The 15,881-nt window shown below is 40.2% G+C and overlaps 1 protein-coding gene across 1 annotated transcript in view; it reads right to left on the bottom strand.

The window, feature by feature from the left end:
• Window positions 1–15,881, bottom strand: part of SYNPR (synaptoporin) — a 300,859-nt gene that overhangs the window by 55,903 nt on the left and 229,075 nt on the right. Inside the window, exon 4 of the mRNA XM_055558656.1 lies at window positions 88–286. Coding sequence (XP_055414631.1) covers window positions 88–286 — 199 coding nt within the window. The remainder of the gene's footprint in view (window positions 1–87; window positions 287–15,881) is intronic.

Consider the following 15,881-nt stretch of genomic DNA (forward strand, 5'->3'; position numbering starts at 1 on the left):
CCTGAGGACTCGGGTAAGCCCTTTAAGCATTGGAAGAAAGAAATTAGAAACGACAGAAAAAATTATTTCATAAAGCAAACCACTTACGATGAGTGGACCCCGGTTGTTCTCTCGATACTTGTTCTGGAAGAAAATGTAAACGACAGTGGCGGCCAAGGAGTAGAGGAAGGCGAAGACGGCGACGGTGACAAAGAACTCTGCCGAGGACGAGGAGTCACCAATCAGGGACACCTTCTGTCGCTCCTTCCCCTCGCAGGTGGGCACCTCAAAGGTCACCTGGTGTAACCTACAGTATCAGAGAAACCAGAGAGGGGAATCATTAACACGCCAAGGAGAGAAAGCGAGAATGCCAGTAAGTGAGATCTGAGGACTCTCCTGGTGGTCCAGTGGTTAAGACTTCACCTTCCAGTGCAGGGGGTTGATCCCTGGTTGGGGAGTTAAGATCCCACATGCTTTGGGGCCAAAAAAACTAAAACATAAAACAGAAGTGATATTTTAACAAATGCAATAAAGGCTTTAAAAATGGTTCATATCAAGAAACCTTAAAGTGAGATTTGATTTGGGACCTTACATGGCATGCCTCTGTGACACGAGAACTTACAGAGGTTGCAGTTGGGACTGTGGCAGTGATACTACAGTTAAACATCATCCCACCGGGCTTCACAGTAGCTTGTTACATGAAAGACAAGAAGGGAAGGGGAAAGCGAACCTGAAATCGACGACGTTTTAGAATACGACATCTTCTCCCTGAAATTCTCCAGTGCTTTCTCACCATCCTTGGACTCATACCCTAACTCCTAAACATGACCCAGCAGGTCCTGCTTTAGGGTCTTTTCACTGGCTCTTCTCTTTTCCTCACTCTTCCCTGACATTGCCCATGGCTGGTTCCTTTGCAGCACTCAAGTGACAACTCAAAATGTCATCTCCTGGGGGAGTCTTTTCCTGACAATCTAAAATAGCTCCTTTCCCTTAGACATTTCTATGACATCAACCTGTTCAATGTCATTCATAGCACTCAATACCAGCTACATTGCCTTGGTGATGTATTTTCTTGTTTGTTTTTGTTTTTTCTGTCTCCCTTGGATTTGGGATCTTGATTTTCTTCTCTGTAAATCACAAATCCCTGACACTAATTAGATACTCAGCAAACGAACATTCTTGATTCTGTAAGATGATTGATAGACCCTAGTTTGACTGAACTTTGAGAATTTCTATTTTAGAGAATAAGATATATCAGGATAGCATTCAGGGTCAGAGTGACTTGTTGTTCAGTCGCTAAGTCATGTCCGACGTTTTGCAACTCCATGGACTGCAGCATGCCAAGCTTCCCCATCTTTCACTATCTCCCAGAGTTTGCTCTAACCCATGTCCACTGAGTTGGTGATGCCATTCAACCATCTCATCTTCTGTTGCTCTCTTCTCCTCCCCTTTCTCTATTACTTAGTAGAGAAAAATAAGATTTTGGAGGGTGGTAGTATAGGAGCCAAAATTAGGTTTCTTCAGAAATGCCTAAATCATTTCTTAAGTATTGGAAAGAACTTGGAAATAGAAATGAACAAGCGTTAGCAATATCAGTAAAGGACCATCTGGAAAAATTACCTATAAAAGTAACATGATAATAAAACCATTGATGAACCTGATAAATTCCCAACTTAAGCTTAAGGAGTATTTCTCTTACTAAGCAAAAGCTAATTCCTTTAAACAGATTTATTGTGTACATTCTCCTGGATAATACAAAATAATAAAAGAATAATACCAATACAACTAACATACCCAAGAATTTATGTGCCAGATACTACGTTTTATATGTATTATTTCATTTGATGCTCACAAAAAGCCTTATGAGGTAGGCACTTAATTGTCCATTCCCCCTTTATACAAGAACATACAGGCTTTAAAAAGATTAAATGATTTGTGCTAAACCATAAGGCTAGTAAATAGGGCCAGAAAATTTTAAACTGTTATGTTAATTTGCTTCTGTTGATTACTGAAAATATTAACTAGGATGAATTTTTTAAAAAGTGGAGCCCATGGACAACTAGCACAACTATAAGTCCTGCTAAAAATGTTTATTCTGGGGTCTGTCCCAGAGCTACTGAACTGAAACTGTTAGAAGTAGCCTAGTTGACAACCAAAACAGGAAACGCCAGTCCCCATTATGTCTCAGAAATCTATTCTTCTTCATTTACTGTTTGACTTTAAAAAATAAAAAACTGTTTACATTGTCCACTTGATTTTGCTTATTTATACTGAGCCTCCTCCTGTTTCTTATAAACCAGAAAAGTGTACAGCTGCAGTAAAACTCAGGGAAATAGAAGCATTCATCATGGTTATACTGTAGAGACTTTTTCTTTCCCTTGCCAGACATACTAAAATATTTCTCAGTAGTTGAGTCTATGGGAATGCTGAAAAATGAAATAAATTTAAAAGGTAACCATGCCAATTATTCTGATAGAGGTGATTTTCAGATAATGAGCCCCCTCCCCTTTTTTTCTCACTGTTATGTAATGGATCATTCATTCAACTCGTTTTTAACAAGAAGCTCTGTAGTTCACACAGTGTCTAGATTATGGGGATAAAGTAGGGAACAAAGCTATATGGGCTGGTCTCTGCACATGTTGAACTTTGAGTTTAGAGGGGGAAAATGGCTTTTCTGAGAGGACCCCAAGACTAGTTTGGGGATGAGGTGGTCAAGGTAAGATTCCTTGTAGAGGTGATTGTTTAAGCTGCAACTTGAAAAGTGAGTAGAAAACTGTCCAGACCAAAAGTTGAGAAAAAAGCACAATGAAATATGACTTCAGACCCAGTAGCATGGTTGTAATCAAAATGATTATAAAATTGGAATGAGTTAGCGAGATTAGACTGGAATAACAGGATAGGATTAGAATAGCAAATTCCTTAGGAAGCAGGAAATTCCATAATTTGGAAAACAGTCTTGCAGTTCTTCAAGTGGTAAACCTAGAGCTATGGCATGGTCCAGCAATTCCACTCCTACCTATTACACATCCAAGAGAAATGGTAACATTTGTCTGTACTAAACTTGTACTAGAATGTTCATATCAGCATTATTCATAATAGCCCCGAAGTGGAAACAATCAAACATCTTCAGCTGATGAATGGATAAATAAAATGTGGTATATACTTATAGGGTGGAATATTATTTATCAATAAGAAGGAATAAGTACTGATACATGTTACAGCATGGATGATTCTTGAAAACATTATGCTGAGTGAAACAAACCCGTCGCAAAAGACCATAGATTGCATGATTCCATGTAAAGGGAATGTTCAGAATAGGCAAATTTATGGCAATAAAAAGCAGGCTAGTGTTCACCAAGGGCTGGTTGGTGAGAATTGGGGATGATGGCTAAGTGGTACAGGATTTCTTTTGAGGGTAACAAAAACACTTTAGAATTGACTATGGTGATAGAGCCTTATGCTGTTAAACATTACAAGTCATTCGACAGTACATTCTACATGAATGAAGGCTATGCTATGTAAATTATATTTCAATTAAAACTGTTAAAAAATAGAGATGAAAGAGCATGTACCAAGATTCCACAAAAGCAAGGAGCATAGCACATGTGAAATGATGAATGATGAATGAATGAAATGATGGCTTGAAACTGGAATATGGCAGGAAAGAATATGAATGTTGTAGGATGAGATGGAAAAGTAGCCAGAGACCCTCAGTGCTGGGTCCTGTGGGTCAGATTATAGACTCGGGTCTTTTATCTTCTTTATTTTTCCTAGTGATGACAACTATCGAGTTTATTTCCTTAACTTTCATATATAACATATAGTATGTTTATCCTATTTTACATTATGTCCCTAGTATTTATTTACTTTATAACTGGAAATTTGCACCTTCTGAATGTCTTCATCCAATTCCTCCCTCACCCCCAGTAACCACAAATCTGACTGATTTTTTTCTATGAATCTGTTTGTTCATTTTTGATGTGTTAGTGACCTTTAGCACTGTATTAGTTCCCATTGTACAACAAAGTGACTTGATATTTCTACACGTTTCAAAATGATCGCCATGATAAGTCTAGTCATGATATTATCATATGAAGATATTGCATAGTTATTGACTATATTCCCCACACTGTACATTTCATACCTGTCACTCATTTTTTTTTGCAGCCTCTTAATCTCCCTCATTTAGTTCTCTCCTCCTCCCACCCTCCTTCCCTCTGGCAATCATCTGATTGTTCTCCTGTTCTCTGTATCTATAACTCGGTTTTTGTTTTGTTATGTGTGAACATGTTTTGTGTTTTAGATTCCACACATAAGTGGAAATCATGTAGTGTTTGTCTTTCTCTGTCTGACTTATTTCACTAAGCATAACACCCTGTAGGTTCATCCATGTTGTCGAGAATGTCAAGACTTCATTTCTTTTTTGGCTAACTTTTCATTACACACACATCTTCTCTATCCTTTCATCTATTAATGTGCACTTAGGTTGCTTCCATATCTTGGCTATTGTAAATAATGATGCAGTGAATATGAGGGTGCATATATCTTTTCTATTTGTATTACTATTTTCTTTGGATACATACTCAGGACTGAATCTTTATCTGAAGACCAATACTGGAAAGATTCCCTTATAATAAACAACATGTAAAACAAAAACAACAGGCAGGACCACATCACCTGTGGTGACTATTTAGAAACATGCACACCTCCTGTCCAGGTGTCAGGATCTGCAACGCTTCTAACGCACCAGATCCCTCAGCTCACATGGACAGATTGGGTCTGCAATTTTTGAGTACACAGAGAGCAGCAGGGAGGGGGAGAACAAAATAATTTTTTTTCTATGCAATCAGCTGAATACCAACATTTTCCTCATTGCTAACTTATTGTATTGATTTACAGTAAATGTTAATGGTGCTTAAGCACAAGACAAAAAAAAAATCACTAACAAATTCCCTGTGCTTATTAATACCAATTATCTATAGCTTGGTACTTAGCTTGAAGCCACACGGGTAAAATCAGGACCAAGGGGAAACAGAAGTGCAGCTGTATTACGGTGCCTGTTCCGTGGAAGGGAATGGGCATCATTTGTAAAGGAAGAGCATGTCAGCTGAAAATGGTCTGAGCATAATAATTCATGTCACTAAACACTTTGAATGCTATGGGATGGCATTTATTACTAAACACATATATTTTACCAGAAAGGTTCTTCTAGGCAATAGTTACATACATATGCATAAATTTGCATGCTTTATTTCGGAGAGAGAGATTTTAGAGTCACCATGTGTTTATCAGCTATAATAACTTTGGAAGCAAATATTATTCATTCAGAACCTATACAAGGGGAAACCTCTTCTGTACAGATAGTGTTAGTCGATGGAATCTGGAAGCTGATGGGCCTACTTTTGTTCTTGTGAGGGACTAGTCAGGAAGCAATCGCTGAGACTGCAAAAGGGCCAAATCCAATTTGTTGATTTCAAATGTATTATGCCCTTCTCAGCTAGCCTGACTCAATCAAGAGGTACTTCAATTTCATTGGGTTTTACTACATTGTGCCTATCCACAAAAAACCTCCATGTGAGAAGAGATTTTTCCTTTTTCTTTTTAAAAATTTACCAACACTTAAACAGAGCCTTTTAAACATTTCACTCCTGCTTCAATTAAACTAAAGGAACTGCTGGGCACCCACAGTTTTTAGTTCTATTTGTAGGGTCTGAAAAAGTATTAAGCAAGCTGGTGTTACTTTATTAATAAAAATATTTTTGTCAACCACCACCACCATTTTTCAACCTCCAGGCATTGTATTAGCTTCTTTACTGCTCGTGTCTCACTTAAAGATCATAACAGCCTTTTCAAGTAGGTAATATCTGCCCCCATTACACAGATGAGGAAATAGGCTTGAGGTAGGTAGTGAGCTTCAGTTCAATTCAGTTCAGTTCAGTTGCTCAGTTGTGTCCGACTCTTTGAGATCCTATGAGTCACAGCACGCCAGGCCTCCCTGTCCATCACCAACTCCTGGAGTTCACTCAGACTCACATCCATTGAGTCAGTGATGCCATCCAGCCATCTCATCCTCTGTCGTCCCCTTCTCCTCCTGCCCCCAATCCCTCCCAGCATCAGAGTCTTTTCCAGTGAGTCAACTCTTCGCATGAGGTGGCCAAAGTACTGGAGTTTCAGCTTTAGCATCATTCCTTCCAAAGAACACCCAGGGCTGATCTCCTTCAGAATGGACTGGTTGGATCTCTTTGCAGTCCAAGGGACTCTCAAGAGTCTTCCCCAACACCACAGTTCAAAAGCATCAATTCTTCGGCACTCGGCCTTCTTCATAGTCCAACTCTCACATCCATACATGACCATAGGAAAAACCATAGCCTTGACTAGATGGACCTTTGTTGGCAAAGTAATGTCTCTGCTTTTGAATATGCTATCTAGGTTGGTCATAATTTTCCTTCCAAGGAGTAAGTGTCTTTTAATTTTTTGGCTGCATGCACCACTGCATGTGATTTTGGAGCTCAAAAATATAAAGTCTGACACTGTTCCCACTGTTTCCCCATCTATTTTCCATGAATTGATGGGACCAGATGCCATGATCTTCGTTTTCTGAATGTTGAGCTTTAAGCCAACTTTTTCACTCTCCTCTTTCACCTTCATCAAGAGGCTTTTTAGTTCCTCTTCACTTTCTGCCATAAGGGTGGTGTCATCTGCATATCTGAGGTTATTGATATTTCTCCCTGCAATCTTGATTCCAGCTTGTGCTTCTTCCAGCCCAGCATTTCTCATGATGGACTCTGCATAGAAGTTAAATAAGCAGGGTGACAACATACAGCCTTGACATACTCCTTTTCCTATTTGGAACCAATATGTTGTTCCATGTCTAGTTCTAACTGTTGCTTCCTGACCTGCATACAGATTTCTCAAGAGGCAGATCAGGTGGTCTGGTATTCCCATCTCTTTCAGAATTTTCCACAGTTTATTGTGATCCACACAGTCAAAGGCTTTGGCATAGTCAAGAAAGCAGAAATAGATGTTTTTCTGGAACTCTCTTGCTTTTTCGATGATCCAGCAGATGTTGGCAATTTGGTCTCTGGTTCCTCTGCCTTTTCTAAAACCAGCTTGAACATCTGGAAGTTCACGTATTGCTGAAGCCTGGCTTGGAGAATTTTGAGCATTACTTTACTAGCATGTGAGATGAGTGCAATTGTGTGGTAGTTTGAGCATTCTTTGGCATTGCCTTTCTTTGGGATTGGAATGAAAACTGACCTTTTCCAGTCCTGTGGCCACTGCCAGTGAGCTTATTGGAGGTCAAATAGGTAGTGAAGGGCAGAGGTGAGTCTTGGATGCAAGCAGATTAGGAGGAGCTATACTAGTAAGTATGACACTTTCTTGCCTCTCTGCTTCAAAAATTACAGCATCCTTAGATTTGCAGCCAAATATTTGTATAAAAATGGCTGAGCCAGCTTTCCCATGCCATCTAATCTAATGGTAGATGGATAGTTTTCACTGATTAAGATTCTAAACCAACATTCATTCTGCTTCCACCTCGAAGCACTTGAATTAGGCATCGTTCAAGGTACCCAGCAATGATGGAGTTGAATCCCTTTAGGCCAACCAATAGGAAGTCATTAAAAGCATCCAAGTTTCCAAATTTTGTCCTGGGTTATCCTAACATTTGCTTTATAAGTAAGCAGAGGGCAATGAACCTGACCGCCTCAGGTACTGAAAGTGTGATCATCATAGCATCTGTGGTTCTTCACAGAAGGAGAGTAAAGGACAGCACAGATTCATCTTCAGATAGCACTGTGCCAGTAAGGGCATCTGGTCATAAGACTTTTGAAATTGTGGACAGTATGTTTCACCGGGTGCGGAACAAAATAGGACTTAAGCTCCTAACATTATACCTGGGAGTGGTTCAGTGCAAGACAGTAATGACACATCCCAAGGGTGGCGACCCCACCTAGGAGTAAATGCAGGAAGCATTAAGGTATTGGGGAGAAAGTTGCTGCCACAGAATTTCTGACAGCCAGGATTAAAGTGGCCAAGCTGAGATCAGAAGGCAACTGGCAAATCGTGATGCTGAACATGCTTCTCCTCACAAGATAATTTTCTGTAGCCCCTGTTTCAATCTTTGCACCAGTTGATAAAGACTCAAATCCTCTTGCTCTACTTCTTTCTCTCTTCCCACCAGGAAATACTGGCATTGGTCTGGTTTTTAGATTGTCTTTTCCTTTGCTAGTCATATGTGTGTATGTGAGTGTATAATGAGTGCATCTGCGTGTGCATTTGCAGACACCTCTACTTGCTCAGCCTGTATGATTTGCAACATAAATGACTACAAGATCCTGTGAGTTTACATATACTTTTAAACACATCTCATTTTCTCTTCCCAGCAACCTTCTTCGTTTACAGATGAGAAAGCTGGAGGTCAGACAACTTGAAAGAATCACCAAAGATCACACAGATGGCAAAGAGAAGAGGCAAAAGTCTGCCATACTCAAGTCCTTTATTCATTCACAAGGGATTTATTGAGCCCCATGCACCAGTCATTAGAGAAAAGCTAAGACGGGATGGCAATGAGTTGTGAGGAATGGGAGTGAAGATTATACAGAAGGTTGAAAGGGACAAGTCCCCTCTGACTGCCATTTCCCCTGGTTTTCTTACTGAACCTGAAACATGCATTTGGTGATGCTACTTAGGACAGTGATGGTGAGCCCACCTCTGCTACTGCTGGGTGCTGATCACCAACTGACAACTTTTTTGAGTACATACTAGGCTAGGCACCAAGCCAAAGACTTTCATGTATTATCTCATACCCTTAAACTAGATAAAGTGGGTACTATTTCCCTTCTTTTTAGTGGAGAGGAAAGTGAGGAGCACAGCGGTAATTCAACTTATTGAAGCAAAGGCCTTCAAACAAAGTCTGTGTGTGTGCTGCATTGCTTCAGTAAAGTTCAACTCTCTGCAACCCCATGGACTTTAGCCCACCAGGCTTCTCTGTCCATGGGGTTCTCCAGCAAGAATATTGGGACCCATACTGCCATCCTCCAGGGAATCTTCCCGACCCAGGGATCAAACCTGCATCTCTTACATCTCCTGTATTGGCAGGTGGCTTCTTTACCACTGGCACCACCTGGTAAGCCCAAAACAGAGTGTATATGACCCCAAAGCTTTTACTCTTAACCTCCCACATGAAAAAAATATAGTATTTAATACTATTCATTGTTTTTATCACTCACCTATTTACTGACTTCCCACTACAAGGCTGCCCTTTCTGAGAAACTTCTTGCAGTCAGTCATGGCTCAGATGGTAGAGAATCTGCCTGCAGTGCAGGAGACCTGGGCTGGATCTCTGGGTCGGGAAGATCCCCTGAAGGAGGAAATGGCTACCCACTCCAGTATTCTTACCTGGAGAATTCCATGGACAGAGGAGCCTGGCTGGTTACAGTCCACAGGGTTGAAAAGAGTTGGATACAAATGAGTGATTTTCACTTTTCACTTTCCCTCTCTCTATTAATCTCCACCTTAGGTTGTTTCTTAGCAGGAGAGTGGTCATGGGTTGAATGTCGGAGTGTCTGGGATCTGTGATATTTTGTTCCACATTTCCTGGGCTCATGGGTGGTTTCAAACTGTTTCTCAAGACTCACACATTGATTATAGCAAGGATTTCCTTTATGCCACCAGCACCTCTTAAAGCGTATTTTTTTGCTGTGGTCAAAATCTGAGTGTCTGACTTCATGGAGCCTTAGGTATAGGATCTATTTAGGGTGGAAAAGGCAGAAAATGGGGACAGTGTGAGGACTGAGAAGAGTCTTGGGAAACATGCCAATTGCAGTTGAGAGGTGAGAGAAGGCTCCAACATCTGCTCTCTGGTTGCTAAAGCTGGACACAAGTTTGAAGTCCTTATCCTGCAAAGGAACCTGGAGAAACTCTGTCTGAGACATAGGACTCACTGATCGGAAGCTGAAAAGGATCCGTTTACCTGAAATGCCTCTGTGGACAAAAGGGGTCATTACTAGGCAAAATGAAAACAATCCAGGTTACAAATATCCTTTGAGGAGCACCTCAGGGATTTTAATGATGCTCTCTGTTACCAGGAAGGTCAGTGGACTCAGAGGTGGTACCTATACTCCTGTCTGCTACACATGAGAGCTGATTTCCAGCTTCCTTATTTTCAGGTAAAAGGCAGTGCTTAGGCAGCCAGAATCACTTTTGCAGATGTTTTTGCCCTAAGTTTGAATCAAAATCAGCTTCATCTCCAAGACTTGCAACCAAAGCACATCAGGCATTCACTAAAAATATTTTCCTAAAAGAAAATGTTTCCTAAAAGAAAACAAAACTAAGGGAAAGAAAAAACTCTGTATATATTCCGGCTCTTAAACACAAGGGCTTATCTCCTTGATGTGATTCTGCATTAAATGAACTAAAGCTTATTGGTTTCCATGGGAGGCACTTTCTATTACTTTTTTCTGTTCTTTATCTTACCATTAGGGAAGATACTTTTTTTCTTAAGGAGAATATTGGGCAGAGAGAACTGAGCTAGACATGGAAAATGCAATTAAGGTTATTGCAAAGAATACTCTTTTCTATGCAATTTGCTGTGCTTGTTCATATGATGATAAGGCTGGAAAATGACTGGCTCTCCTCCCTAGTATGCGCATGTCAGTTCCATGGGCCAGAAAGATATTTATCAAATTTACTGAAAGTGCACTGTGCTAGTAGGATCTTTTCAAATTTCATCCCCCCTCCACAAGTTTGCATTTGTATAGATAAACATTTCAAAGTAAAAAGGTAAAAAGGTAGACTCCAAGGTGATTAAAAAGAAATGGATCTGTGGAAGCCAGGGCATGGCCTGGAGTAGCACTGAAAGAAGAAAAACCCTCTGAAACCATATAATGACTTGCAAAGAGGCACTGCCATTCTCATAAGCTATGACTTATTAATTTTAGTTTCTTCAAATAGAGTTTGAGTCATAGGGAACTCAGACTGCCTCTACATTGTCAAATTAAAATAGATAATGAGGTCGTTATCTGTATATTTCAGGGAAATTTTTTTTTTTCCCTTCTTGTTTGCCTTCCCTGAACTATGGTGCTATACTCAAGTGAATTATGAAACAAACAAGTCTCAGAGTTTTGTTTGTTTTTTTCTTTACACTTGAATGTCCAGGCAACTGCCTCTCGCCGTCCATTTTATCTAGTTAGTACAGAAATGTTTCACAAATAAACAATTTAAAGGCTTCAACTAAAAGATTTTTATATTTGGAACACATACAGGTCACGTGGGAGAGGACTGCAGAAATCTGTCTGAGCTGACCTTTTGTTTAGAGTTTAGGTCAAACTGATTTGATTTATTAACAGTCAAAATATGCTATGTATAAAAGTTCAATCAATACAGAAATGATTAGAGAAGGAAAATATAAGGTTTCTCATAATTTCAATTAGTATTAACAACTTAAAAGACAGAAATCAAACAGGGTCTTTAAACTGCTGTTTATTACCTAATAAGATGACCAGCAAATACCTTATTTTTTTAGGAAGATCTGCCATATTCTTGGAGAAGGCAATGGCACCCCACTCCAGTACTCTTGCCTGGAAAATCCCATGGGCGGAGGAGCCTGGTAGGCTGCAGTCCATGGGGTTGCGAAGAGTCGGATACAACTGAGCGACTTCACTTTCACTTTTCACTTTCATGCATTGGAGAAGGAAATGGCAACCCACTCCAGTGTTCTTGCCTGGAGAATCCGAGGGACGGGGTAGCCTGATGGGCTGCCGTCCATTGGGTCGCACAGAGTCGGACACGACTGAAGCGACTTAGCAGCAGCAGCAGCAGCAGCCATATTCTTAAGTCTAATAATATACCTAAAGATCCCTGGGTTGAATTTTCCCAACCCAGAGACGGAACCCAGGTCTCCCACATTGCAGGCAGATTCTTTACCGTCTGAGCCACCAGGGAAGCCCAATATACCTAGAGGATATATGAATTATCATATTGTTTAGAATGTTCTATATTAGTGCACATCGCATAATAATTTTCTTAATGGTCCTCCAGTGGTGGAAATTTTATTTCTCATCTTTAAACACTGAAACAATGCCTTGAACATGTATCTTTGGATATCTGTATGTTCTTTGGATAAATTTCTAGAAGCAGAACTGCTGGGGAAAGGAGTTTATTAGTTAGGGTTCTCCAGGGAAACAGTACTAATAGGATACATATTATAAGGAATTTAAGGAATCTATTTTAAGGAATTAGCTCATGTGAGTGTGGTGGCTGGCAAGTCTGAAATGCACAGGGCAAGCCAGCAGCCTGGAGATCTAGGTAAGAGGTGATGTCACGAACTTGAGTCCAAAGCCTGGAAAAGCAGAATTTCTATGATGCAGTCTGAAGGCAGAATTTCTCCGCCAACCACCCCTTTTTTTTGTACAAGAAATCTCAGTTTTTGTTCATCACATCTTCAACTGACTGGATGAGACACACTCACATTATGAGATAATATATTACATTTATTGTAATAGAAAGAAAGAAAGTGAAGTCGCTCAGTCGTGTCCGACTCTTTTGCAACCCCAAGGATTGTAGCCTACCCGGTTTCTCCGTCCACGGAATTTTCCAGGCAAGAATACTGGAGTGGGTTGCTATTTCCTTCTTTCCCACCCAGGGACTAAACCTAGGTTCTCCTGCATTGTAGGCAGACGCTTTACTGTCTGAGCCACCAGGGAAGCTTTATTGTAATGCTTGCATGTAACTGGCAATTGCAGTTGCTACTACTAGGTGAATTGCAAACAGTTTCCAATGCTCAAAATTCAAGGCAGAAGTCTAATTACTAAAGTTGATTTTTTAAAAATCCAAATGCTTTCAAAAAGAAGAATTCCAAGACCTAGAAATACAATGCGTTCTATTACTATACTGCTCTGTCAAAAAGTCACCCTTATCAGCAGTTATTTGGTCATTTTCTTCTGCCTGCTGTCACTTCATTCTTCACATAATAACGACCTCGTTGAATGTTCAGGATAGGGAAACTAACAGAATCCTTGCTGGGAAGGAAATTCAATATATCTGCCAGATTATAATAAAATAAGCAGGAATCATTCATACATATAGAACATAATGCAATCTCCTTTAAGCCACTGAAAAGCTATTGCCCTGTCAAGTGGCCGTGAAGTTGTAAATTTCCAGTTCTTCAGGTTGTTAATATTACCACAAATACACAAATTCTTTTTTTGGGAAAAAAAAAAAAAGAAAAACAACAACAAAAAAAACGTTTAAGGCATAAGGAAACGCTGTTCATCTTAGTTAACTAAACACAGTTTGTTCAATAAATTTATCAGCTCAGGATGGAAACTGCTTTTCATTGTCAGCAAATATAATGTCATCCATGTTCTTGATGCTTTGCCAGCAACAGGGGATTAATCATACTTTTTTCAAGTTGCTTTTGAAACATGACATCTAAGAATTCATTTTCCACATAGCAACCAGAAATCTCTTACATAAATCAGAGCATGTCACTCTATGGCATAAAGCTCTCCTTTAAGGCTTCCCCTCCCACTCAGGGCCAGATGCAAACACCTCATCGTGGCTTACAGGTCTGACATCATTTGGATCTTGCCCACTTGTTTGCTATCATCACACCCACTTGATCCTTTCTCTTCCTGGAACACAACTCCCCCGCCCACTGGGGCCTCTTAACTGGCCTTCAAGCTGTCCACCGTCAGCTTTTTCTTCATTCAGATTCTCAAGGCAAGTATCACCACCACTGAGAGACCTCCCTTGACCACCTAATCTAAAGGGCCTGTCCATCCATTATCCCGCTTCACTGCTTAATTTATTTTGTTTATTGCTCTAGTGCCTGTCTGAAGTCACACTGCTTATTTGTGAACCTGTGTTTTGCCTGTCTCTCCTCCTAGGCTCTAAGTAGCATGAAGGCAGGGATCCTGTTTATTTTCGCTACCTATAACGGAGCACCAAGTCAAATCACAGGCAAAACACAGATGCAAGGAAAATGGCTTTCTTGCATATTTAGTTCTAGTGGGAATGAATGGAGAGACGCTCAGGGTGATCCCACACTGTCTATTCCTGGAAAAGAATTATTGGGGACGACTTTGTGCCTCTGAAGTTAACAATGAAAAAGAGACCATTTTTCACGCTGTCCAGGAAAAGGCATGAGGTAGCTTCCTCTCCTCACCCACTCTAGTCCACATTCATGTTTGTGGTCTCAGGGAATCCTTGACTATGTCCTGCTTGATCCTTTCCGGCTTATCCAAGCCATCCTCCAGGACATCTCTTCCCAAATACATCACCTCAATTTGAACCAATCGCCCATGAAAGACCATCGTATACAAAATCTAGCAAAGATTCTACCAGAAAAACTTTGAATATTTTAATGAGGCCAGTGATACTAAACTATTCGTTGAAGGGTCCCAAAAGTCTTCAAAAGGAAAAAAATAGTGGTTAGCTATTGGAAAGATTTCAAACAAAACCAAACTCAAAACCCTTCTATGTGTGTGTGTTTTTTTCCCCTTGATTCACAGAATGTTTAAACGGAAGCGAACAGAAGTGAAATCCTGCTTCTTCCCCTGATAATTAGAAACCAAGGTCTAAACCATGTGAACATATGCTGCAAATAATTCTTGCAAGTAATTTCATATTCAGTATTTCTATTTAGCTCCCTGGAAATACTTAATGTTTATGAAAACTCTAGAGCAGAACTTCTCACACTGTGACTCAAAGACCCCTGAGGATATATGAAACCCTTCCAGGGGGTTCATGAGATCAAAACTATTTTCACAATAATACTAATATGTTATTTGTCACTTTCAATCTCATTCTCTTGCAAGTATACGATAGAGTTTTCCAGAAGGAAAACTGCTATAGGAGGTGGCTGTTGTTCTGATGGCTAATAAAATGCATATTTTTATATTTTATACATTTCTTGGCTTTGATTTCTAATTTGGTAATCTTTTAAATATCCACAGACATATTCCACACAAATGAAAAGCTCTTTGTAGTCCTCATTTATAAGAATGTAGAGGGGTCTGGGACTTAATGTTTGAGAATAGCTGCTCTAAATGATGATTTTTTACTTTCCCCCAAATCTTCATTTTTCTTATGTCCATTTCTGATATTCAAGTTATATGGACATGCATGGCCTGATATTGAGTACCTATCATATGCATGTCATCACACTAAGCAATCGTTTGTATTGTCATCAGCCAATGAGTGTGTAGAGTATCTATCAGCTTCCTGTCCTTGGCAAATACTCAATAAAGGGCTCTTGCATGAGAACTGCAGATGATACTACCTAGATATCCTCTGTCCCACTGACTGTCCATGCCTCACCTAGAGGGCATATGCCTTTATCTCAGATTATGAATCCTCCCTGGTCTTTGACATTTCATTTTCATCCTACCTCAAATGGCCTCTTAGGCTACAGGTAGGAAAAGAGAGGTTAGACTTAGATGTTCCACTCTGATGCTTATCCAATGCACTCACTCCCTGTCCATCCTTTATCTCTTCCCTGAAAGGAAGTCACAGACTGAGGACTCAAGAATGGGGACATTTGCAACATGAGATCAAGAGTTATTTATTTTAGTGTCCCCATGGAGTAGACATCTGATGCTTTGCTTCAGTTCAGTTCAGTCGCTCAGTCATGTCTGACTCTTTGTGACCCCATGAACCACAGCACGCCAGGCCTCCCTGTCCATCACCAACTCTCGGAGTTTACCCAAACTCATGTCCACTGAGTTGGTGATACCATCCAACCATCTAATCCTCTGTCGTCCCCTTCTCCTCCCACCTTCAATCTTATCCAGCATCAGGGTCTTTTCCAATGAGTCAGCTCTTCACATCAGATGGCCAAAGTATTGGAGTTTCAGCTTCAAAACATCGGACCTTCCAATGAACACTCAGGACTGATCTCC

The sequence above is a fragment of the Bubalus kerabau genome, chromosome 20 (assembly GCF_029407905.1).
Source record: "Bubalus kerabau isolate K-KA32 ecotype Philippines breed swamp buffalo chromosome 20, PCC_UOA_SB_1v2, whole genome shotgun sequence".
NCBI classification, from domain to species: Eukaryota; Metazoa; Chordata; class Mammalia; order Artiodactyla; family Bovidae; genus Bubalus; species Bubalus kerabau.